Consider the following 25,378-nt stretch of genomic DNA (forward strand, 5'->3'; position numbering starts at 1 on the left):
TATTTACCTAGTAAATTATCAATCAATTGCGTGTGAAATATGATCATAAAAATAGCCACGACTATCAGTAACAAGCAACTGATGCTGCACATTAATTCGCATGACTGTACGGTGCATTGCGGCTTTGGGCATGAGTTTTTCGCTTTTTCATTGATGTAATTCGTCAGACGTTGAATAAGATCACAAAATTGTAGCACTGTCTTATATATACATTTAATAATTCCGCATATAATTGTACTTATGCATTCAAATAAGCCCACTATGATATTTTGAGAAGTATTTGCCAGTTTAGTGTAGTAAAGCACAAGGGGACATATATTGCACATCGCACACGCAGTATATTTATCTAAATTATATTTAAGATGACAAGTAATACTGAATGGACACAATTGCAATGAAACACAAGTAATGGCGAGACATTTATCACTTAAATTTGTACACAATATTCATTATTTATCGTAATTGACGGCTTTCACATGTTATTGATTTATATTTATAGCACAGAGTATGTAAAATAAATAATAAAGATTGTACCATTTGCACAGTAAATACCCATTAACTATCGAGAATCGGTTTTATAATAAAATTAATCTATCAAATAAATATTACAATTTAAGCTATCACTAAGTAAATGTTCATTTTAGACTATAAAGCTTTATTTCTTTTTTTGTTTCTTATAAATGAAATAGAAATAGAAAGGAACAATTTATTTTAACAGTGGTAGAGCAAGCTTTAACATCTTCGCACGAATCGGCCCGGCTCGCCCGGAGAAATACCACCACCACACAGAAGACAGGCGTCAAGTGGAAGCAATTCCGCGTTTCGTCTGATGAGTGTGCGTCCCGGAGGCCCAATTTAGTCCTCTTTCCCTTCCCACCCTTTTTCTTAGAAGGAAAGGATGGGAAGTGGAAGTGGACTTTCCGGATGAGAGGATGCATGGGAAGGGAAAATATTTTCTTTCTGTGCATCCTCTCCTCCGTCGATTAAAGGTAGGCAACGCATATGCGATTGCGTATGTCTATGGGCAAGGGTCACTTCGCTATTTCAGCGATTTCGGGTGGCCGATTGCTCGTTTGCCACCTTTTGATATAAAAAAAATAATAATTTATATTGTAATTCAAAGATAATAATCACCGAATTATCGATTCTAAGTTCTATGAGAACAACCATCAAAAATCGAATATATTCATATCCGATTTTACTCAACCCATTCCAACGGAATTATCTAATTAATTGTCAAAATAATCATTTTTATAAGACTAGCTTTCGCCCGCGACTCCGTCCGCACGGAATTGGAAAAACACCTAATAAGTCGCCAATGTGTTCTTCCAGACTATGTTCTACACCTACACCACTTCAGCGACATCGATTAAGCCGTTCCGGAGGCGTACAACAAACTTCAAACAAGCATCTATCCATCCATCCATCTAAACATTCGCATTTTTTTATATCATAAAGTGGCAAACGAGCCAGCGGCCACCTGAAATCGCTGAAATAGCGAAGTGACCGTTGCCCATAGACATACGCAATTGCGTATGCATTTATAATATTAATGTGATTGCTATAAACAAACATTTCAGTTGCCATAAGTCAAACTAAAACTCACTAGCGCTCCTATCGATGGCAAAAACTTTCACAAGATCGTATAATACATACAGCAGTTGTCATGTAATGCTTTTTCTTTTATGTCCATGTAAGATTTATTTTATGTATGTTTTATATACTCTATGGAACCAACCACGATAGCAGCGCCTCTCACCGGTTCAGATATTTAGGTGTTTATATAATAATAGTTTTGTGACACTTTCTGCCCCCTTTCTCCAATCGTTTTGTTTAATTCGGTAAATAAAACTTGAAAAATGACTATAAAATTTTTTGTCTTTATTTAAAAAAAAATCAATGATTTCCCAAAATAGTAAACCGTTCAGAATAAATAATACAGCGTAGTGGACAAGTTACCAATTTTACTATACTCAGTGGCAGCGTATGTGTCCGCTATTTGTAAAGTTGTTATGGCTGTCGTCGTACTACTTTCAAAATCATCGAAGATATAATTTTTAATATCCTCATCGGTAGCTTCGGGGCCCATTCTGCCCGAGGGCTTTGGCGTCGTGGTAACGTTGGGGGATGTCTTAAGAAAGTCGGGCGAGGGCGGCGCGGTGAAGGTTTTACCCTCGTATTTCCAAACCCTGGAATAGCCCAGGCGCGCCATAAATTTGTCAGCGAGGCCGTAGTGCCGCAGAGCTTTAAATAAGAAGATAAAGAAGATTACAGAGAGGAAGCAGCCAACAAAGCCCCCGCCGCCTCCGCCGCCACAGCCGCCGCCGCCTCCGCCACACAACAGACAGCGCATCTTAGCCGTCAACATGAATATGCAGCAGATCGGTATCAGAGATATTATTTGAAGTATCGTCGATATAAAGTTGTATATTGACTGCAGCAGCATCCTGATCATGTTCTCAATCATCAGGAGCACCGTCATGAAGATCCGTGTGATCATTTGTAGCGCACATATGACGGTCTGTATTAGCGACTGAATGGTGCGACACATTTTGCATTATTCTGGAAAAAATATTTAAGGAAATCGGTACGCGGCTTTCTACCACCAGAGAGCTATACTTAAACATTGTATTTTTTGGCAGTGGAAACGTGGATAGACTTCCCAGCAAAGGAAACGCGACTTATATGGCTGTGACACGGATATGACAAAGTTTAGGTATCCAAGTACGCAAATTTCGTACAATTTGCCTTCGTAATGTCTAAGATTATAGTAAATGCCTATTTACTAAACTAGCGCATACACCTCATGTTCGCTAATAAAGGACAATGTCTTTCTTTAATAATATTAATTAGTTATAAAACATACCTTCCACACTTTTTACAGTTAACCAAATCTTATCCAAAAGGCGTATATTCAAGTAAGATGGAATTGATGTTTATTCCTACTTGTATAAATGTCTAAAAAATAATATGAACACAGACGTGAAAGATAGTTGTCTTCTTTTTAAATTAATACAAAGCGGTTTAAAAAAGGAATAGAATATAGTGACTGTGTCTTTCTACTCAAAGAGTAAAGAGTTTATGTGACCTTTTTTTTTCAAAGAATTGTCAAACAAACTCCGAATACATACTGAAAGCAAACAGGTCAAGTCTCCTCCATCGTTGTTGATGTTTCGTATGGGTTTGGAGGCTCGAACACCAATTTATCAAAATGACTATACCCTTAACCACAGACAAATTGCAAAGATATTAATATTAATCGTGCGCAGGAGCTGTACCGATGGCTTATCACGCTACGCGTTAACCAACGTGCGAGGCATTAGTGGGAGTGGGTCATCTACAAACCTCCCGTGCGGATAATCTTACTAATATTACAAATGCGAATGACTAGATGGATGGATGTTTGTTCGAAGGTATCTCCAGAACGGCTGCATTGATCTTGCTGAAATTTGTCATAGATCTGTAGCTTATTTTAATTTTGATTCCGCGCGGAAGGAATCGCGGGTGACAGCTAGTATGTATAAATACATTTGTCATTTTTACCATGAATAGTGAAACACCAATATAATTTTATTTATTTATTATGCATTTATATATTTTATACATAACATTAAGCATAAAGCTATTATTGAATTAAGTTGCTGCGTGCGTGCGTTTGCAATCGTTTATATTGAAATTACAACTTGTAAGATTGACGCATCATCAAGTCGAAGTAACAATCATTGTCAATGGAGACGCTGATGCCACTGTAGTAGTTCATGAACTCCTCCAGTGTTACCTGTTACAAAAAAATATTATTATAATCCGTCCGCGATATCTGTTCATAAGTTATATAATGGCAACCCTAAAACATTCATTCCTACGAATCTCAAATGTACGTATTATAAATTATTAATAGTATTATAATTTCAAAGTGTACCGTCCCAGCGCTGTCGCCGTCCGGCTCAAAGTTGGCGAGGAACCTTGTCATCACCACATCGGCTGTCTCCTCGCCACTCATGTATCTGCAAACAAAAACCATTTCATTATATTACTTATTCCTTAGTGATTACTTAATTATACCTCTCGTGTTTAATGTTATTTACCTAGGATGAGCTTCCATAGAATAAACTCCTCTAATATCATTCACAGACAGAACACCGTCGCCCTTTTTGTCTAATTTCTTAAATGCTCGCTCCACCACGGCACGTCGCGACTCGGACATAGGAGGCTGGAACAACGTGACGTAATTTCAGGGTACTTAAGTTACTAAGAAAATGCCTTAAGGTTAACTTAAATCTAAAAGCATAACCATTGAGGGAGACCAAGATGTTATTAACAACAACAATTTTAATTCAACGCACTAAGTAAATTTAATACGAACGTAAATACTTACACGCAGTTCTTTAATAAATTCATCAAGATCAACAGATCCACTGTTGTCGGTGTCAAATTTATTGACCAGTTCCTCGGATTCCTAAAATTTTAAAAAAAATAATTAGTACCCACATGTCTGATAAACTTTAAACTTAAATCTGGCGCCCATTGGTCTAAATTCCAGCATAATTTAAAATCAAAGATTTGTTTTTATTATTAAATCTTATGTTTATTTTGTATAGTATACCATACATACAACTCTATAAAAATATACGATCACTATTAAATAATTTTTAACTTAGTTTTGTAAAAGTTATTTTAGCTTTTGCGTATTTTTTGCATTTCTTAAAAAAAAATCTTGCCACAACAAGGGTTCAAAATGGCTTTATGCATTTCTTCTCCACATTAATTTAAACTGTGTCAAGACAATTTTTAAGATCCTCCAAGCTCTAAAATGTCTTACAAATGGGAATAAAGTTTTCACTTCGCGTATTAATAGAGAGATGAAAAAAAGGGAATGATTGTAACATACCGCCGTAGTCAACTCAAGTCCTGTTTTCTTCAAGACGTTAATAAATGTTTCTTTTTTTAATTGTTTGCTTCCATTATTATCCAAGCTTCTGAAGATCCTGAATCAATTTTATATTCCCTTAACTAACATATTCTTTAATTTTTACTTTAAAATTAATACTTTAAAAGCTTTCATTAACATGACACATTGACTTTGAAACAGATTTGCAGAACGAGCGTTAGTGTTTTTTTTTATATCATAAAGTGACAAACGAGCGAACCTGAAATCGCTGAAATAGCGAAGTGACCGTTGCCCATAGACATACGCAATTGCATATGCGTTGCCTACCTTTAATTGACGGAGGACAGGATGCATAGAAAGAAAATATCTTCCCTTTCCATGCACCCTCTCAAGCACAAGTTTGGTTTTTACTTTCAGCACAATACTTTCTTGTGCCGAAAGTAATAACCTACTTTGATGTACCAAATTAATCACTTATTACATCTGTTAATATACATTGTAAGGCTTGGCTTGTACGAAAAAAGCTTCCAGATAAAGCAAACAAACACAAGGAATACTTCTCGCACACCTGTCTTATTAGTTCATAGTACTTCAGAGACCCTTACATAGTTATATTTAACTGTTATGGGCCACTATATTGTACAGAAATTACAAAATTATATGTCGAGTATACTGTAGTTATTGAATTCCTCACCTTGCCAGAACCAGTATCCCAGTGGCTCCTCTAGATAAGCACAGGAGCCGCAGCTTCTCCACGGGATCTGTTGCATGCGCGGCCGCCCGGGTACTCTTCTGAATCAGTTCTTCCTCCACCCTTGACGTAGCTGACTGAGGGCGATGCCATGCTACTGCAATTTTAAACTTTTTACTCCGTAAAAGAATAAACACGTGTTTTTTCCGATTATAAATTCTAAAGAAAAAAAGGGTCTTGACAGACAGACGGATGGACAACAAAGTGATCCTATAAGGGTTCCGTATTTTCCTATTAGGTACGGAACCTTAATAACAGTCTTCCATAAAAAGGTAAAAACTTGTCAAACATTTATTTTTGCAAAAAACTACAAAGCTGTGTTTGATTAAAACATATGTAGTAGGAGTCTATTTATCCCCATTATTATATCTATTTCGCGATTTAAGCTATTTGGATTTGATTGGATAACTGTTATAACCAAGTCCTTAAAGTGATAATGGATTTTAACCCGTGACTCCATCCGCCCGGAATTAAACAACCTAAAAAGTAGCCGATGTGTTCTTCTAGACTATGTTCTACGACTTTGCTTAAATTCAGTCGGATCCGTCAAGCCGATACCTACAAACAAACATCCAGCCATTCATCTAAACATTCGCATTTATAATATTATTAAGATTTTAACGCCCTTCTTAATCTTCAAATTTTGATTGAGCAGAAAAATTATATGGCAATTATTAATGGAATATGAAGCTAAAAGTTTTAACAAAGGCGAAGCTTACGCATTGTTCTACGCAGTGGATGATATTAAGCTGCACTACGCTATACTTATTTAGTCCTGTAGGTACTACTCGGGTTTTACCGGAATAGGGATGACGTAACGTATGAGGTGGTCGATATGTCTGCACCTGTGTAGTTACATACCCATCCAGAAACTACACCTGATACTACGAATTTACGCTCGGTGCAAAAAATAATCCCTAACATGTTAAACCATATACGTTACATTCACTAAAAAAATAAGTCAAATTAGACATACTAGTTACTAATATTATAAATGCGAATGTTTAGATGGATGGATGTATGTTTGTTTGAAGTTCGGTATAGATGTAGTCTGGAAGAACAATTAGGCTATTATTATTTTTTATTCCATCCAGACGGAGTTGCGAGCAACAACTAGTCTACTTATAAAAATATATTACAAGTAATAATATAGTAACAGTACACTAACAATAGAATTGAAACTTTAAGTTACGTAAAAAATAATTTAACCCCTACCAAAGACACGTCAGATATACGACCTTCAGAGGACAAATGCGAATTGCGTCGCACTCTGTCGAACGGATCTATAAAGTTGTCTGCTCCAAATCTTAGTTGAGATCGACACAAAAAAAATAGCTAGACGAATGTTAAAAATGAATTAGACATATTCACTAATATAATACATAATTTACATATCAATGTACGGTTTACAAAAAAAATGTTGTCAAAACATCTTCGTATGTATATAGAGCTTTTACTATAAAAACAACTGTGATTTTCTCTTAATAAAATATTAAAAACGAGTTATAACACTTTTTAAATTATTTTGGGTAAGACGGCGACTGTGTTCATAAAAAATACAGTGATTTTTTAATTGCACCTAAAATTCCATAGGCAGAAAATTCACAACAGCACGAAAGAATATAAGATAGCGCCACCTATCTAGATGATGAGCAAGAGAATAATATCTTCTTACAAGTTTTATTTTATACACAAAACTCTAGGGCTGTCACAAAAATATTGAAGTTTTGTCTTTCGATTTTGTAAAAAAAAATATTAAGCAATACACTTGCTCAGTGCGAGTTCAAAAATTATTTATGACTATTACAAAGTCTAGAATACTATCTGTGTTATTAGTCAACTGTTGCTTTAGGGTTATTTGTATAACTAAACATTTTTGGGACTTTATAGATTTATTTGAAATATTTTCTTTGTTAATTATTGGACTGTTTAAACTTCGAACAATGATGTTTTTGATATACTGAGTTTAGTTATAGCAGCTATAGAATGCCTAGCCTAGGTATAAGTTAGCTGCATCCCTAATTACTATTGCCAATTGCGACCGGCCGGCACCCGGCATCCATTTTCAAAACACAATAATGCGTCACAAAAACAACCGAGTAAATATGGAAAATATTACACTTAAAATGCGACATATGTTGTTGCATTTACGCGTGGAAATGATCAGGTTTGTTAAAAACGACGAAACTTTTATTTTTTATTATTACAGCTCTTGATAAACAGAAACTCTTAGTAAACAATTTCTATTTATATACCAGTAAATTAACCAAATAAAAATGTAACGAAATTCATTATAACATTTTTTAATTATAACTTCAAAACACCAAGTTTGTATTACTATTGTACAATAGTAGAAATTTCATATATAATCTTAGTACATACTGTTTGATAATGTGTTTGGTTTACCAAGATACATTTCATCCATGTTTAATATTGAATTAAATTATTTCACTTTATTGCGTCGTTATAGATTTATTTATTAAAAGGTCGCAATACATCTAAACCAAGCAAAGTATTTCGTACGACTAACTGCGACTAACAACGGAAATCTGCCTCCATCCACTTTTCGCGTGGGGTAAGAACACTGACCTAGGTATTCGCTAGACAGGTTGCGCCTTGGAAATAACAGCTTTTGCTTCGTTCCGAAATAAAAGCGCCACTTGAAGTAACTGACGGCTAATTTTAAGTCCGTTATTAGTTCGAGTTTCCAACACCGCTACCAATGGTTAGCAACCACTACCGCTAGCGTCAAAAGGGCGAACATTAAATAGGCACAAAATACCACCCCTTATAACCTATCCAGTTGAATATCAATGGGATGGGGAAAAGGATCTAGGGATTTTGATCAGATCTTATACTTTGTAGGATGAATGAATACGATCCTATGATTAATGATATAAAAGAAAGGTTTTATTTCCAAGGTTCACATTTCCCTTAAATCATTTTATTAATGATGTTAGAACTATGATTATCATTATTTCCAATATGATAGTACGACAAGCTTAACGCTTATCTTAATCTGTAAGAGGCGCTGCTATCGCGGTTGGTTCTTTGATATGCTCTTTGGTTAGGTCTGTAAAAAAATAAGTAAAACCTACTTAGGTCATAGATAAGTTACCAATATTATGTCTATTTAAGGATGATTATTTTGACAGTTCACTAGAGATGGGTAGAGTGAAATGGGCAATAATCATTTCGATTTATTAACTGTAATAATTAAGAAAGTAATAAAATACCTAAATTACAGTACTTATTTGTTCGATTACTTTTATTAAAAGAACGAATCTCGATAGTCGGTCGTTTTGCGCGTACGTACAGTCGACAATATGAAAACCGTCTATTAAGTACAACATTAATCTCATACAAAATGAATACTTCATACTTCACAGGATTCCCTTGTCAAATTATTCCGAAATAGTGTTACATACACAATTTAATCGTGAGACGATTTTGGAAATTTGGTATGCGTCACGTGTAAATGTAATCGAAATTTGAAAAAGTAAACCAATTATAAAGTGGAATTACGATGAAATGTCAAATGTGACAATAAATTGGCGCTTCGATATATTCGCTTCGTATTGGCAGCCATTTAGGATTAATAAATCCAAGAACTAAGAAATTATGGTTAAAATAAAAATACGTTTTTGTTAAACATTTATTATAAATACACTCGTCATACTTTATCATGAACAATGAAACACCAATATAATTTTATGCATAACATTAAGCATTAAGCAATTGTCGAACTGAGTTGCTGCGTGCGTGCGTAATAAACGTTTTTATTTATGCATGTTGTCTTTGTGGGGTAAGGAAATTACAACTTGTAAGATTGACGCATCATCAAGTCGAAGTAACAATCATTGTCAATGGAGACGCTGATGCCACTGTAGTAGTTCATGAACTCCTCCAGTGTTACCTGTTACAAAACATATAATTAAAATCCGTCCATGATGTCTGTCCATAATTCAAAAAACGACAAACCTAAAACAATCATTTTTAATCAAAGATGTTGGATGTTTGACAAATTGTTTTTATTAAAAACCACAAATATACGCAAAATTGTAAAACAATGCATTTACTATGTGAAAACACAAAATCTGTTAAAAGTTTGTCGTAATAGTACTGTCAATCAATATTGCCATTTACAAATTTCAATTTTAGCAACATTGGCAATATGTCAAGGTTACAGTATGGCTACATTGATAGTATAATAATTTCAAAGTGTTAATTAATTACCGTTCCGTCACTGGCACCATCCGGCTCAAAGTTGGCGAGGAACCTTGTCATCACCACATCGGCTGTCTCCTCGCCACTCATGTATCTGCAAACAAAAACCATTAAATAATATTACTTATTCCTTAGAAATTACTTAATTATACCTCTGCAGTTTAATTTTATTTACCTAGGATGAGCTTCCATAGAATAAACTCCTCTTATATCGTTCACAGACAGAACACCGTCGCCTGTTTTGTCTAATTTCTTAAATGCTCGCTCCACTATGGCGCGCCGCGACTCGGACATAGGAGGCTGGAATATAATAAATATGTAATGTCACAATCTAAGTGCTTAGGTGTCTGTGGGATGGGAGTGGCTTACAAGACTCCTGTAGGGGTGACTCTATACTATAATGTATACATCTCATGAAGAGGCATTGTAAATATTGAAATGGATGGATGATTGGATGTTTGTTAGAAGGTATCACCAGAATGACTGAACAAATCTAGATGAAATTTGGGAATGAAGTATATAGTCTGGAAAAACACATGGGCTACTAATTAAATTTTTGGTAATTCTGCGCATACAGAGTTGCAGGCGACAGCTAGTATAACATGAATAATCTACATACTTACACGCAGTTGTTTGATAAATTCATCAAGACTAATAGATCCACTGTTGTCGGTGTCAAATTTATGAAATAGTTCTTCATATTCCTAGAATTAAAGAAAAATTATAAAACCAGTGTCTTTTGAACTCCAACCTTATTTTTATGTATAATTAACAAAAAAAAAGGATTTTGTTAAGAATTGCGTTTTAAAATCCAAATTTCTTAAAAGGCTTACTAATTAGCACATTAATATTATGAGATGTATACATACCTCCGTTGTCATCTCTAGTCCTGTTTCCTTCAAGCCATTGATAAATTCCTCTTTATTTAGTTGGTTACTTCCATCGTCATCCATTCTTCTGAAGAACCTGGATTTTAAGGATCATCATTAACAAAGATGTCCACTGCTAGAAAAATAAATCTCAATAGGAATCACCTCATACAACCCGCAAGACTTTACTGAGCTACTTTCTCCAATAACTGTCTTCAATATATTATGCTTTTTTAAAATTTAACAATCTAAAACACACTTCTCGCATATCTTTTAGTAGTTCGTGGTACTTTAGAGGCCTTACATATTAAATAAATCTTACTGTTACGGCTAATTTATATTGTATTTCAGAAATAAAAAAACATGTGCAATGTTCTGTAAATATTGAGATCCTAACCTTGCCAGGACCAGTATCCCAGTGGCTCCCCGAGACAAGCACAGGAGCCGCAGCTTCTCCAAGGGATCTGTTGCCGAAGTGGCAGCCCGGGTACTCTTCTGAATCAGTTCCTCCTCCACCCTGGACGTAGCAGACTGAGGGCGATGCCATGCTACTGCAATTTTCAAACAACCACCATAAAAATAAACAAATGTGATATACCTTTAAAATTCAAGACAATACATTAAGCTTTTTATTTTACCAAGGATTTATTTGTGCGAAAAACCCAAATTATCAAATTCAAAAAGGCAAAGTGGAAAAAATGGTGAAAGCGCCATCTATATTTCCTTGTTCTTGCATCTTATTATTGCACAAGACTCTAGGGCTGTAAGCGCAATGTAAAAACAAAAATTTTGCTCTGATCTTTCGATTTTATAAAAATAAAATAAAATCTGCTCATCGGGATTGTAAAATTCTAGCTATTAAAAAGTCGATTTTTCTGACACAGAGCACCGGTATGTTTGCATTCCTGCCATCCCTAATCTGCTAATCTCTGTTGCGGTTGGGGCCGGCCGGCATCCATTTTGTACACAAACATCATAATGCGTCACAAAATATTAACGCAATAACAACCGGCAAATACGAAATAATCACTATAAATTACATAAGTTAAATGCCTTATATGTTGTTACATTTACGGTGAAGGTGACCCGGTTTGTAAAAAATAAAAAAAAAACGCTTATTTTTCATTATTACAACTCTTGACAGCGGTGTCATAATAAAAATAGTGCATTTTGCCCTTTATTGCAAAAACTAGGAGCAAATGATTGAAAGAGGTAGGTATTATAACCTATTAATTACATTTAAAAAGCTAATATAAATAACAGTCCGCATCTAATAAACGTATATACCGTACGTAACACGAAAAATATATTTCAAATAATTTGAAAAGCAACGAAGAATAATACCATTTATTTAGAAAGTAGCATAATCTTTTTGTTATGTATTTTTCTTAAAAACATCAAGCTCAACAATTACAGAAATTTCCTACATTGTACATAATATAACCTAAAAATCCAATGTACTTACTGTTTGATGAAGTGTGTGGTTTACCTAGATACATTTCAACCATTTTTAACGATTAATTTTGAAACGAAACAATTTCACTTTATAATCTGGTCATTGAATTCCAACGTTTATTTAAAAGTTGCAATACGTCTTGCCCGCACGAAGAATATTATACGACTAACAAAATGATACTAATGTAGCGAGGTTTTGTTTTGAATTCGATGCAATTTTATTTTTCGAATATTCAAGAAGATAATATAGGGCTTGCACGGATGACTCGTAATAGCATGTGACTGTTTCATCACTTTCTTAATTTCTTCTTGAAGTGGAAATATATGGCGCCCATGTTATTTATTTTAATAAGCGCCTACTTTGAGAGTTGAGAATACTTACACTGTAAAAAATAGCGTAATCCTTTTAAACTTCATAGCATACTGCATATTGTTTTGAAAAATAAGGTGACGCAATACTGATAGGAAAGGTACTTTGTAAGTGGCTAGTTACAAAACCAGTACATTGTTCACAAACTTATCTAGCCCAGTAAAATTGGTGCTGTATCGGGATGAAATTTTTTCTGTTCCTAACTTCTTAGACTTTTTGATTTAATCATCGTCTAGACATTTATATCTTGTAGTGATCTTCGTGCTATTTATAAATAAACAAATTTAACACAAGATACAAACTGCTGGCTTACATGGCTCGCGTGCAGCTAGTCTAAATCAAATAGCATGCGACCATTAACATGGCATGAACCGTCTGGCCCCCAAATATTTAATTAGATACGACCCATTTTATATTTTTTATTATACTATCTTTCTTCTAAGTTTAGGGATAATAAAATGATATCTTTCTTTTCACTTATAGGAACTACTTCTTACGAATCTGTTATAAAATACTGATATCAAAACTTACCTGCGGCTGGATCCATAATGTCCTTTGCGTCGAATTTATTCCCTTTCGACTTGGTGTCGTAGTTGAAGCAGGCTGCAGAGTAAACACACATATTCATTACATCATTGTTTTTCAATCTTTTTCTTGATTTACCCTCTTATCATACAAAATTATTTTAGCGAAGCCCACAAAACCTTGACGCCCTTGTTGATTATTGGACGTCAAGAAAAAACAAAGTCGCCGAAATTCTTCACAATAGGTACAATGCTATTAAGTTACATAATTTATATTGTAACTCAATTCAATGTTATCGGTCATATCGATTAATAGCCAAGGTTTTTGTACCAGCCATTAAAAGCCAAGGAATCAAAGGACACAGCAATAATAGGGTTCAATATTTAAATAGGTTTTATTGTTTGAAGTCGTTAAATCTTGGTTCAGATTTAAATATTATGATTGTGTTAATTAAATAGAACCTCTATATTACACTTACATAAGAAAACAAGTTATCGACCCACATAATACTTGTACGCTAAACTTTTATCGATGATATTCTAGTTACATACATTAATAATGATAGTTTCAACCACAACTGTCGTCAGGTACATGAATATTTTAGTTAAATCGATATTTTGTACTTTTCCAGAAACATTCAACTAAAGGGCGAGTCAAGGACGATCGTATTCAGTGAATCAGCCCAACCTACGCCGTAACAATCGGCTTGACAGTAATCTTGGAATGTTTTCGGAGGCGTCGCAATTGTAGCGAGACGTAATGGTTATTTGTCTCAGGCTATGCACTGATGATCCGGTTTATAATCGTGCTGGGATTAGGCGGCAGAATTGTCCGTCTGCGGCTCCGGTTCTCGCCCGTAAGTTTCGTCAATCGATTGCCTATTAAAGTACTACATTTAACATTAACTTTATTTATGCGCCGCCTGCAACATACAAATCACAAATCTGCATTCTACGTGCGCGCGTTGAACCGGGCCGTGAGTGCTCGGCCTTAGGACATAACGAAACAGTCATTATGTCTAAATAAAGACTTGAATAACCTATTTGCAACTTATCTGACGAAATCATCGTTGTCATTTTAAAATCTTCAAATAAGCTTAATTATAGGCTAGCTCATCGGTTAAATAAGGAAGTTATTTGATGTTTAATGATACCTGAAATGTCAAGAAGGAATATAATAACTGAAATAGGCGATCGAATTGGTTGGAACCATTAAGATAAGAGGTTCAGTTTAACGGCGCAGCTACACGATGGAATTGAACAACGAATATAATCCAACTAAATGGTTTTTATTTCAGTTTACGTAAAAAAGGGGAACGGAAAAATATTTTAATTTTACGCATACAATGCAAAAACATAAGTAAATTTTTTAAACTTACTTATTGCCGACTTTTCAAACGTAACGGTATCGAGACTTGTAACTCCTATAACTTCCAATACTATAATAATGATGGCACTGTAAACGACAGTTGCGCTGGTAGAAAATCGATGAACTATTTCTAAAATACACCATAATTATCTTTAATTTTTAAACGCTATACGTCGCTATAAAACGATAGTCGTATGCTTTGTTGTTTGTAGATTTGTACAAGTAAATAATTAAAGGTTGTATGATTCACGCCACAGAACACTAGCGAACATATGGAGTCACTTAGCTCGAAATAGATTAAAATATCCTTGCTCCTTTTACGCAGCGTGGGTTACATACCATGAGAAAATTGTTTTAAGATCAAACGCTCTGACAAAAAAGCTATGTAAGCTCCTGTAAACTAAAATACTAAACCGATTCTGACGAGTGAGATGTTCCTATTTTCCTCAAGTGTCTGTTTGTTTTTTTTTTTACAAAATTGGAATATTTCGATACGATTAAATGAGACATTGAATGAGTATCTTTGTGATTTAGTATTATTACGGTGGCATGACATCAAGGCAATATTCCGTGTAATATGATGGTAATCTAAAGATATGGTGGATGAGAATCCAAGGACATCAATATTGATTCAATGACTCAGCGATGTAATTCAAGGATGCCACTATCGATTGAATTTTACATGACTCAACGATGTAATTTACGCCGTATGATGCTTTAAAACTGGCATTGTAATGATGTAAAAAATATTTACAGTTTCTCGTACCAAAATAATAATAACCAAGTTTTATTTTGTGTGAATTCAATATAATGTGTGATAATATATTTATTATATGTCAGTTCCTTTGATTTTAAAAGTATAAACAATATTATTATAGGTACTTGGTAGCCATATTATTAACGCGTAATTGTATTATGCAAACATATTTGTAAAGATTAGTATATATCATCATTGTGCAAACAATATCTATCAACTTTTTTTGCTCTCAAATTAGTTTATTATAATTACGTAGCATTCTCAAAGTGGTTTTATCAAACGGTTTACTATATTTTTACCATAAAACAAGGGTACATCGAAAACCAAATAAAAAACTGCTCCAAACTGACTTTTCTTTCAGATCCTAGATTAAGATCAGATGAAGATATGTTACGACTTTAGTTTCTCGATAGCCTGCCTATGTATTTGTTTTTCTTTTATCAACATATTCAAATGATTCCATTATTGGTTTTTGCAAAATAAAAACTCACCGGCCATAGAGGCACTGCTCATTCTTCCTCGTGAGAAATCAATTTTGAATAATTTCCCTAAAACTTTTACAACAAACAAAATAATCAACTAATTTGTTGAAATACTTATATTACATCAACAAATTTTGTTAACCTATTGTAACTGTCAATTTTATTTGAATTAATGTCATCACTTCTGAAGTAGTAAAGTTTTTAAATTCTTTTGACTTATTTAAAAGCGATCAGTAGCAAGCACTGCTATGAAATAATGATTTATTACTAGCAAGTTACAAGCACAAATCGAAAGTTTATCCATTTACATAAAATTTAATCAAGTTTAAGTCATAAATATTTTGTTTAATTTTGATAAAACCGTTGAAACTACATTTTTCGCCATATTTAAGAATATATATTTTTTTCCAACTATCTCTTTTAGGGCAACATTGCCTTGTGATTCGATTTGTGATATGTCAATGTCAGGTCTTGCTCTCATTGAGAACTTGTCAAAGTCAAACTGACACATTTGTTAAGGTTATAAGTGTAAACAAAAATTATTATATCCATTTTCATATGATATATTTGTAACAATGGCACCAGGAAAAAGAGGTGGTATTCGGGGGAAGCGGTCAAATCATCATGTCGAACGAAATTATGCTGAAAGACTAAAGGATCTCAGCGTACACTCATCGGAAGAGAGCGGTTTAGAAAGTACAAATGATACAGATTCGTCCAACAATTCCGATAGCGAAGAAGGTATTCAAGCTAATTTCTGTATTAGCATGTGGGATTTAAATCACTGTGATCCTAAAAAGTGCTCTGGAAGAAAATTGTTAAGGCATAACCTAATAAAAAACTTAAAACTTGGGCAGAGATTTCCGGGCCTTGTATTATCACCAGTTGGCAGTCAGTGTGTAAGCCCAAATGACAAAGATATCATTGAAAAATATGGTCTTGCTGTGATTGATTGTTCTTGGGCAAAAATTGATGAAACACCATTTGGTCGAATGAAATCTCCACATCCAAGACTTCTGCCATTTTTAGTAGCAGCAAATCCTATAAATTATGGCAAGCCTTATCAACTCAGCTGTGTAGAGGCTTTGGCTGCAGCTATGTTTATTACTGGCCATAAACAAGAAGCAAAATTTTATTTGTCTAAATTTTCATGGGGACATTCATTTTTAGAATTAAATTCGGATGTTTTAAATCTTTATAGTGCTTGTACTGACAGCAAAAGTGTTTTAGAAGCTCAGAATGAATTTTTAGAGAGTGCGGGTAAAGAAAATGATGATTCCAAACCTATGTGGCCACCCAGTGACTCGAGCAGTGATAGTGAATCTGAACATGATGAAGATGATATTTGTAAAAATAACAAGGTTGAAAAGGTATAATATTCAAACCATTAAGTTTTTTTTACTTGAATGTAAATAAATATAAATAATAAAAAACATAAACCCAAAACATTTCTTAAAAGGTGCCAATGTACAATAACCTTATTTTCCTCTTTAATTTCTCCTACTCCTATTTTCCTTATTAGAAAAGGGAAGTCAAAGATTAGAATCAGGCAATCGGGACCTCACTCTACACATGAAACATCAAATATTCTACTTAACTACTGTCTGCTGGTGGTAAAGGTATTTCACTGACCCAAACAGCAAAAGGCAATTTAAGCTCTACTTCTTAAGGTTAAGCTTTATATATGGAATTGCCATCAATCTGTCTTTCTACATAATATTTTTACCAGAATTTCACATATTTTAGAATATTCACTTTGTTCTCTTACGCTTTCGATAGATGGCGCTTTTCATAATGTAGGTGTTTATACTTCTCTTCACGCTTCTTTATTAATTTATTTCACAGTGGTAGGCACTAGCAACTGCAAGATCTGTTGCATAAATGGGCCAGTTCACCCGTTGCAATATCACAACCACACTGAAAACATCGGGAAGTGGAAGTAATTCAGCGTTTACTCTGCTGTGGGATTAGTGTGCGTTTCGGAGGTCTAATTTTATCCTCTTTCCCTTGCCACCACTTTCTTATAAGAGAGGATGGGAAGGGGAAGTGGATTTGATCAAGGACAGGACCCATAAGTAGGGGAAATGAGTGTATCCCCGCCACTGTCGATTAAAGGTTCGCAACGCACCGGCAATTGCCGGTCTGTGGGTGGCGGTCGCTTCGCTATTTCGGCGAAATCAGGTCGCCACATATTCTTTTGCCACGGAGATAAACACTTTATGATATGAAAAAAGTTAATGGCAACTTCAAAGTTTTATAAATAGTCCCACAAAATTACTGGTTTTGCTTTTGAACGTTTTTGGTATTAGAATTTTTCAATTATATAGCCTGGCAAAAAAGTCGTTAAGTTTATAAGGGCGCCACTATCCTTCGTATGACCATCCCGAGTGCTACATACCTCATAGCAGTTATTGTTTTGATACTTTGAATAAAGTGCATTTTTTTAAAACTATTTACAATAAATCAGATTATGTAGTTCGCATCTGTAATTTTAATTAGCTAATATTTTGATTAAAAGATTTGTTGGATTGTTTGTTTGTTATCTGTTAGTGTCATTCAAAAATCAAATATTTTTAGTGACAGGTCTATGATAGTCAAAAATTATTCGTACAAATATAGAATGATTAAATTCTCTGTAAATATTTTTATACACGGATAAAGGTATATTTTAGAGAGTCATGTATTATGTGAAAAGTAATAAAGTTGAGAAACAGTAAGTACGATTTTTATGTTTCATTTTTTTGGATGTAAGCAAATGTCGAAAATTGTGGACGTCATAATTGATGATAGAAATAAGCAGATGTGATAAAACACACTATTGTTAAGACTTCTACATAATTGATTATATTACTTGTCCAATAGTATTGATTTTAGAAATTTTTGTACGCTGTTTAGATTGACCCACCCGTTCACAAATTTCTCAACAACCAAATTTTAAAGTTTACAAACATACGTTACCTTCCATAAGGTGACCGTTACATTATTCCACATTTTGTATCTTGTTATAGTATTCTCTTAATTGCATGACTTAATAAATTTACAAATTGCATTTTGTTATTATCTAATTCTCCTTTTTTTTCAGCTATTTCAATTTTAAAACGTAAACTTGTGCAGTTGTTACAACGCGCGGTAAAAGGATCGTAATTTTTGGTAATGCTAAAAGAATCAAAGTGAAGGTTCTAGTACCATGAAACCGCCTTCGGATACTTTTATTTGTCCTAGAAAAAGTATCTCCTTTTGCCCACGCAAGCTGGACAGTAAAACACAAATCAAAACCATTTATCCTCAACAGTTTAAAATTTACAATGTGTGCAGTCCATGTGTATTGCAACCCAAAGAAACGAAGTTGCTCCAAAAGTTATTAAAATCAAGAGCCGTTTACGATGAAACTAGGAATCAAGTTTGTGAAAGTCTTACTAGTATTGATGGTAAATGTGTGAAGAATCTGTCACCATGTGAAGCTCAAAAAATTAAAGCAATCGTCCAGTTTATTAATACTGTAGACAAAGGCGCCGTCCTGCTTCCCGTAAAGGACCGTAAACAAATTTGTTGCAATGAAAAAACATCATGCTCACGTCCGTGCTCACGAGAGAGATCCATTCAGGCCTGTGAGCCGTGCGCGGAAGTCACTCCCGAAAAGCCTCGCAAGCAGACAAACGTATTCATAAAACGAGTGGTCAAAAAATGTTGCAATCGAACTACGTGCGTGCAAGTTGAAGCTATAGAAAGTGTTGATGACGATAGTCGTAGCGCTAAAGGCAAAAGCTCCTGTGATACTAAGGACATGATGAAATGTTTTCCCCTTGAAAAAGAACTGTTAAATAGTTTGCCAAAAGAATGTCGTAAGGTTGTGAAAAGCTGTACGAAACTAGATTGTACGAAAGGTAATGATTTAAAAATGCCGTGTATTGCAAGATGTTGTATCAAGAAAAAACTTTGTGATGACAAACCACTAGTACAAGTAAAGAGCAGCAAAAATATTGGATGTCAAAAGGAGACCACCTGCAGGAAGGCGTCTCAAGCTAAAATATCTCTGTTTAAAAAGGGAACTCATACCGATCCTTTTCCAAAAGGAGGTTGTTGTGCTAAAGTCAAAGCTAAATTAAAACCGAAGCCTTGCATGAGTACCCGCTCTTTGAATTCAATTATAAAGAGTAGAGAAAAAATATGTGGGAAACAATGTCCGAAAAAAATTGTTTTAAAGAAATGCGACGTATGTAAATGTAATAAAAAAACTCAAACCAAAAAAGTGGCAAAGAAAGATGTGAAACAAAACGCGAAAGGAAAAAGCGCTAAGAAAAATGCGAGTTGTATTAAATTGAACGTTGAAGATAAGAAAAAAGATAATACAACAGCAATTGTGTGTGTTAAGATGATTAAAGATGAGAGGAATCCAAATTGTATTCGCACGAAAAGCGAAACTTTTAGATTTGGTACATATGTCGATAAATCACGCCCAGCATGTCCTATAGCTGTTTATAAATGCCGAAAAAATAACACCAAACCGAAATGTCGTTCGCAATCCTGTAATACTCTTGAAGAGAATCAATATACGTGCGTACCAGCAAAAGTTAAGAAATCCAAAAAGGGAAAGTGTCCTGGAGAAAAAAGTGGAACGTGTCCAGGTAAACAGAAACTGGAGTGTCCGGCAAAAGAAAAACCTGATAAGAAGTGTTGTACAGCTAAAAAACACGAAACCTGTCCAGCAAAACCACCTAAATGCCAAGTCGTTCGGATCGGTTCTAATTTCAGTTTTCACATAGAGTTTTATAAAAATAGAACAAAAGAACGACGGCCAGCGAAAAGCGATAAGAAAAGTTGCAAGAACAAAGGGTCCTCCACAAAATGTGACCCGTCCCCATGTAAAGCAAATAAGGTGAAAACTGTAGCCACTGCAACTAAACCGATGTGTTGTTCGGTGTGTTACTGCATAAAAAAATTTCCCCAGAAGAGTAAACCCAAACCGCCCAAACCACCCGCCCCAAGTTTTAACCCGACATGTTGTTCAGTATGTTATTGTATAAAACCAAATCCTGGGAAACGTAAACCCAAATCTAGTTGCTTGAACCCCAAACCGACATGCTGCTCAGTAAGTTATAGTGTTAAAGCCAAACCTCGGAGGTGGAGATCCAAACCTGCCTGCCCCAATTTCGAAAAAAGTTCAACTGTATGTCTTAATTATTCTGATAATTGTCTGAAAGCGTATTCTCAAGAAAATATTGTAAATAATTGTTGTTATGAAAAAAACATTAAATATCAATGCAGAGTTTTACAGGCATATACACTTAAAAATATATTCAAAAGAAATAGACATAATCAAATAGCTAAAGACTTCGTTAGGAAATACATCGATAAAGATATTCACCCTGTTTTGCTACAAAAAAATAGTCGTGTTGAAACTAGCTGTTCTGTTTGTTCACCTAAACCGAAGACATTTTTTCGGACGGTGTGCTCGCCGTTTTTTCAAATAGTGGAGCCTCTTAACTCCCCTATAGTTAATAGGCTTTATCAGTTTTGTCTGCGACTTTACTTCTGCTTTACTCTACAGATAAATAGCATTGCGAGCAAATTTTGCCAAATGGAACAACTCTTCGATTCAGATTTAAAAGTTACAGTAAAAGAAACGAAAAACGTTATTTATGAAACAGCTATAAATCTTTTAAGAATTTTCATTTTAACGTTTATTAATTATTAATTTATTAATCTATTATATTTGTCTAATGTTACTAAATTGCAAGTTTATTAATTAAGTTCTTTATTACCTATCGTAAAAGTATCTCGCGATACCTATTGAGAATTATATCACCATAATACCTTCTAAATTATTAATTATTTCATGGATTAGACAAGTGGCTTTATTAAAAGTTTGGATAAATTTAACTGAATAAGTAACTATTTAAAGAAATATTAAGATTAGTAAAAGAGTTTATGATTAAAAAGTAAAATTATATCCATTTTTACTGTACAATTTTTTTTGTTAATATCAGTTGCAAGAACTTTTACGATACGTATGTTTTGTCTTACACTGTATTGCAATCCACAAACAATTTTAATTTGGAATTGACTTTGTTATAATATAAAAATTAAACTTAATTATATAAACTTAAGATGAGTTTAATTTAAATGAGTTGTTTGTTTATTTTCTTTTAAATTTCAATACGTAATTGAGTCATATTGTTTTATTTGGAAGTGATTTAGTTAAAATTTTAAGTGATATTTGAAGACGTGTTAAGAAGATTTACTTGTATTTATTTAGTATTTATAATATTTCATTATCCCTGTTACAAATTTATTTGGGGCAGGTTTTGTGTTTTAATAATGTTTTTTTTACACTCTGTTTTCTATAAACTAATTTAATGCAAATAAAGTTTTTGTTTAAACGTGGATTGCATACGGTGGACGTCTTTTTTATTTATAATTTTAAAACAGGTTTAATTAATCAATCTGAGATATATAGGTGACATTCGACACAAAGGCAAAGAGAACGTATGTAAAATCTGAAGAAAAACCAGTCTCTCCTTAGCTCATTGATTTCCCTGATTTTCTTAAGTCATCCTTACGAGAATCATAATCTTTAATGAATTCATTCTTGAGAACATAAATGTAATAACATAATGCATACATGCATTTACCTGAAGATGTACTAACAATATACATTCAATGGAGTTGTATGGAGTTTGGAGGGCAAAGTTCTTGGACCAAGTATTTTCTTTTTCCGAGACTATAGGTAAGTTTCGTTATGCCGAGTTATTCTACAAGGCATGGTTAATTCGCCATGTAATCTGCAATCTGGGACTATCTTCATCCATGTCAAGGTATTGTGGAAGGCTTACATACATATGTCTAACAGTAGACTGACACAGGTGATGACTCACTATCCGATATAATAAAGACTTGCTTCACATAACTGAAAGATTACTGAAAGTAATATTTACACAGCTTATGGGCGTTAAAGAGGAGAGTTCAGTTAACCAATATTTAAGTATACAGTAAGTACCTTTAGCTGCTTATCATTTAACGATATTACAAAGTAAATAAGGATAACGTAATCATTCGGCAGTGGGCATAAGATAGGACTTACGATCACTGGGGGCGGCTGCGCTGGCCGCCATTACCGCGAATGTCACCACAACACTTAGATAGGCCATTGTTACTGGCGCCAATTAACACAAATAGCTTTATATATAGGTGACCGTAACGGCCCACGGGTCATCATTAGTTACATCCGAAGCCTTGGCAATTGGATAATCGCACAAACTACAATAGATTTCGTAATACTATGTTGCCAGCGTTACCTACCGCGTTCTGCTAAATCATTTGTGTTCAGTAAATAAGTTGAAAGTTATTTAAATTGCTTACTTCGAATTAATATATAAAGTAAATGTAAATATATGAGAATTAATTTAACAATTAATTATTGTTAGATTCATTTTCATAATAAACTCGTATCATTACAACGGGTTGCCTTTTTGTCGTCTTTGAAATACCCTAAAGAAATAATAATTGTTGCGTATAAAGTAATATCTTTAAGAAATATTATCTACTCGTAAGTACAGAAGTACTTGGATAATATTAACAAACTCGAAGTCCATCTCATTACGAGCACGTAATGAGATGGACTTCGAGCCTGCTCTTGTTTGTAGTGACTCTTCAAAAATTTCTTTCGGGCAAGATTGTTGAAGACTATTCGAATGAAGAGGAAAATAACAACAATGTTATATCACTCTATATTATAAATTAGGTTTCCGCTGTTGATACACACATATAAAAACATATTGCAATCTACCTCGGTCTCTGAAAAAACTATGACAATTATTTTGTATGGAAACTTCTCTTACGATGTCTATAAGAATATAGAATATCTACATTTTATGTCAATCACAAGAAAAATAGGAAGTTTGAAATTCTTGTCACATTACTATCGAGAGCAGTTCATCAAAGCCACACGTGACTCGGTTCCAAAATATACCTACGAATCTTCTATACAGTAATACGTTACTCAAAATTTTCGTTCCTTTAATAATTATACCCATAAATGAAAAATATATTATTAATAAAGTTTGTTTTGAGTTTAGTGCTTATTAATAGACTTGGGTTCATCCAAAGGTCAATTTACAGAAAAATATCCTATGTCCGTCTCCTGGCTCTAAGCTCAACCAATTTTCAACCATGTCGATAAAGCCGTTCTTGAGTTAAAGTGTAACTAACACGACCTTTTATATATATATATATATATATATATATATATATATATATATATATATATATATATATATATATATATATATATATATATATATAGATATTCGATAATTGTTACAAACAACAAAGTTTCGTATCATAACAATGTCCTTTAACAGGAATAAAGATGAAGGCGTATCGAGTAGGTTTTCAATGACGGCTTGCGAGCTACACTTCAATGCTTAAGGACACTCTAAAGAAAAATCCTCTTTGATAAAATTCTACGATATTGTGTTCGGGAGTTTGATATTGTTATCTCTGTTTTTACAAGGACAAAGAGTAGGATAACAATATCTTTTAAATGAAACCGATCGTTACACAACATAAAAATAACTTATCATCTTTATTATCTTATTAATATTGAAAATGCGAAAGTTTAGAATGATGGACGGATCGATGGACATATAATCGGAGTGTCGGTGGCTCAGGGGTCAAGCACTTGACTTGCAATCTGCAGGTCCTGGTTTCGAATCCCGCCATGTACATACCAATATGTTTTTCGATTTCTGATTTACATATGTACATTTATCCGATGTTCTTACGGTGAAGGAAAACATCGTAATGCAGGTTGCATATATCTGAGAAGAAATTCAAAGATATGTGTGAAGTCAACCAACCCGCACTTGGCCAGCCTGGTTGACTATGGCCTAATCACCCTTAACTTAGGGTAGGCTCCGAGCCCCTCAGTGGGGACGTATAGTTAGCTGATGATGATATAATCGGAAAATCACTACGTTTAATGTCGAAATTATTACAGCCCGTCCCTTTATCAGAACGTGGTCCCGATTGCTAATGGGACGATCAATTAAGCTTGTCACGAATCGCTACTTGGATATCCATTGCGTCCTTTTCACGGCTATTTGAGCATCCTCTACACATTCACCAATCACTGTAAGGGTTATTAATTAAGTATATTGACATATTAACATTCGGTACAGTTGCAGATAATTACGCTGAAGTTTAGTAAACTACAGCCATTTAAAATAGCTGAAATACCAAAGTGACTGCTGCTTATAAACGCCTATTGAAAGACGCAGGAGAGGATATACAGTAAAAGGATATTTTTCCTATCTATATGTCACTTCAACCGAATTCACATCCCTACCTATCTTAACTTAGTATTACCGCTATCAACTGGGCAATGATTAACTATTAAGCTTTCGACACGTTAGTACTTCTTTCTAATATTATAAATGCGAATGTTAAGATGGATGGATCTTTGGAAGTATCACCAAAGCGGCTGCGGTTGAAATTTGGAATAGATGTAGAACACAGTCAGGAAGAACATATAAGCTACTAATTAAGTTTTTTTAGGCGACAGCTAGTTTTATATTTTACATTATAAAAGTATTCGTCTGTGTCTCACCAAGTTTTTTATAACGAGACCTTCAAATGTTGAAAACATACATTACAATTCCAACTCGCGCCGACACAAGTTCTCTCTG

At 34.1% G+C, this 25,378-nt stretch overlaps 5 protein-coding genes across 9 annotated transcripts; 2 read left to right on the top strand and 3 right to left on the bottom strand.

Moving 5' to 3' along the window:
• Positions 1 to 1,860: 1,860 nt before the first annotated feature.
• LOC106125220 (uncharacterized) lies at positions 1,861 to 3,040 on the bottom strand. Its single transcript, XM_013322329.1, has 2 exons — positions 2,867 to 3,040; positions 1,861 to 2,562 (listed from the first exon to the last, which is right to left on the bottom strand). The coding sequence occupies exon 2, from the start codon at positions 2,549 to 2,551 to the stop codon at positions 1,925 to 1,927; it is 627 nt and encodes a 208-aa protein (XP_013177783.1). The 5' UTR covers positions 2,552 to 2,562; positions 2,867 to 3,040; the 3' UTR covers positions 1,861 to 1,924.
• Positions 3,041 to 3,565: 525 nt separating this feature from the next.
• On the bottom strand, positions 3,566 to 8,235 carry LOC106125356 (calcyphosin-like). The gene is made up of 7 exons (XM_013322520.1): positions 8,022 to 8,235; positions 5,583 to 5,736; positions 4,889 to 4,985; positions 4,376 to 4,456; positions 4,086 to 4,210; positions 3,920 to 4,004; positions 3,566 to 3,778 (listed from the first exon to the last, which is right to left on the bottom strand). Exons 1-7 carry the CDS (start codon positions 8,062 to 8,064, stop codon positions 3,677 to 3,679), a joined length of 687 nt encoding a protein of 228 aa, XP_013177974.1. The 5' UTR covers positions 8,065 to 8,235; the 3' UTR covers positions 3,566 to 3,676.
• Positions 3,566 to 22,840, bottom strand: LOC106125354 (calcyphosin-like protein). Of its 5 annotated transcripts, XM_013322515.1 has the most exons (9): positions 22,774 to 22,840; positions 13,092 to 13,163; positions 11,133 to 11,286; positions 10,736 to 10,832; positions 10,490 to 10,570; positions 10,042 to 10,166; positions 9,876 to 9,960; positions 9,468 to 9,555; positions 3,566 to 3,690 (listed from the first exon to the last, which is right to left on the bottom strand). In XM_013322515.1, exons 1-9 carry the CDS (start codon positions 22,838 to 22,840, stop codon positions 3,677 to 3,679), a joined length of 783 nt encoding a protein of 260 aa, XP_013177969.1. In that variant the 3' UTR covers positions 3,566 to 3,676.
• On the top strand, positions 16,245 to 17,111 carry LOC106125353 (ribosome biogenesis protein TSR3 homolog). The gene is given in 2 exon segments (NM_001311952.1): positions 16,245 to 17,048; positions 17,051 to 17,111. Coding segments are annotated over 2 exon segments (789 nt in total). The 5' UTR covers positions 16,245 to 16,267; the 3' UTR covers positions 17,059 to 17,111.
• On the top strand, positions 18,277 to 21,750 carry LOC106125352 (uncharacterized). The gene is made up of 2 exons (XM_013322512.1): positions 18,277 to 18,405; positions 18,775 to 21,750. The coding sequence occupies exon 2, from the start codon at positions 18,880 to 18,882 to the stop codon at positions 21,385 to 21,387; it is 2,508 nt and encodes an 835-aa protein (XP_013177966.1). The 5' UTR covers positions 18,277 to 18,405; positions 18,775 to 18,879; the 3' UTR covers positions 21,388 to 21,750.
• Positions 22,841 to 25,378: the final 2,538 nt, after the last annotated feature.

This window comes from Papilio xuthus, unplaced genomic scaffold (genome assembly GCF_000836235.2).
Source record: "Papilio xuthus unplaced genomic scaffold, Pxut_1.1 DF825928.1, whole genome shotgun sequence".
Lineage (NCBI taxonomy): Eukaryota > Metazoa > Arthropoda > Insecta > Lepidoptera > Papilionidae > Papilio > Papilio xuthus.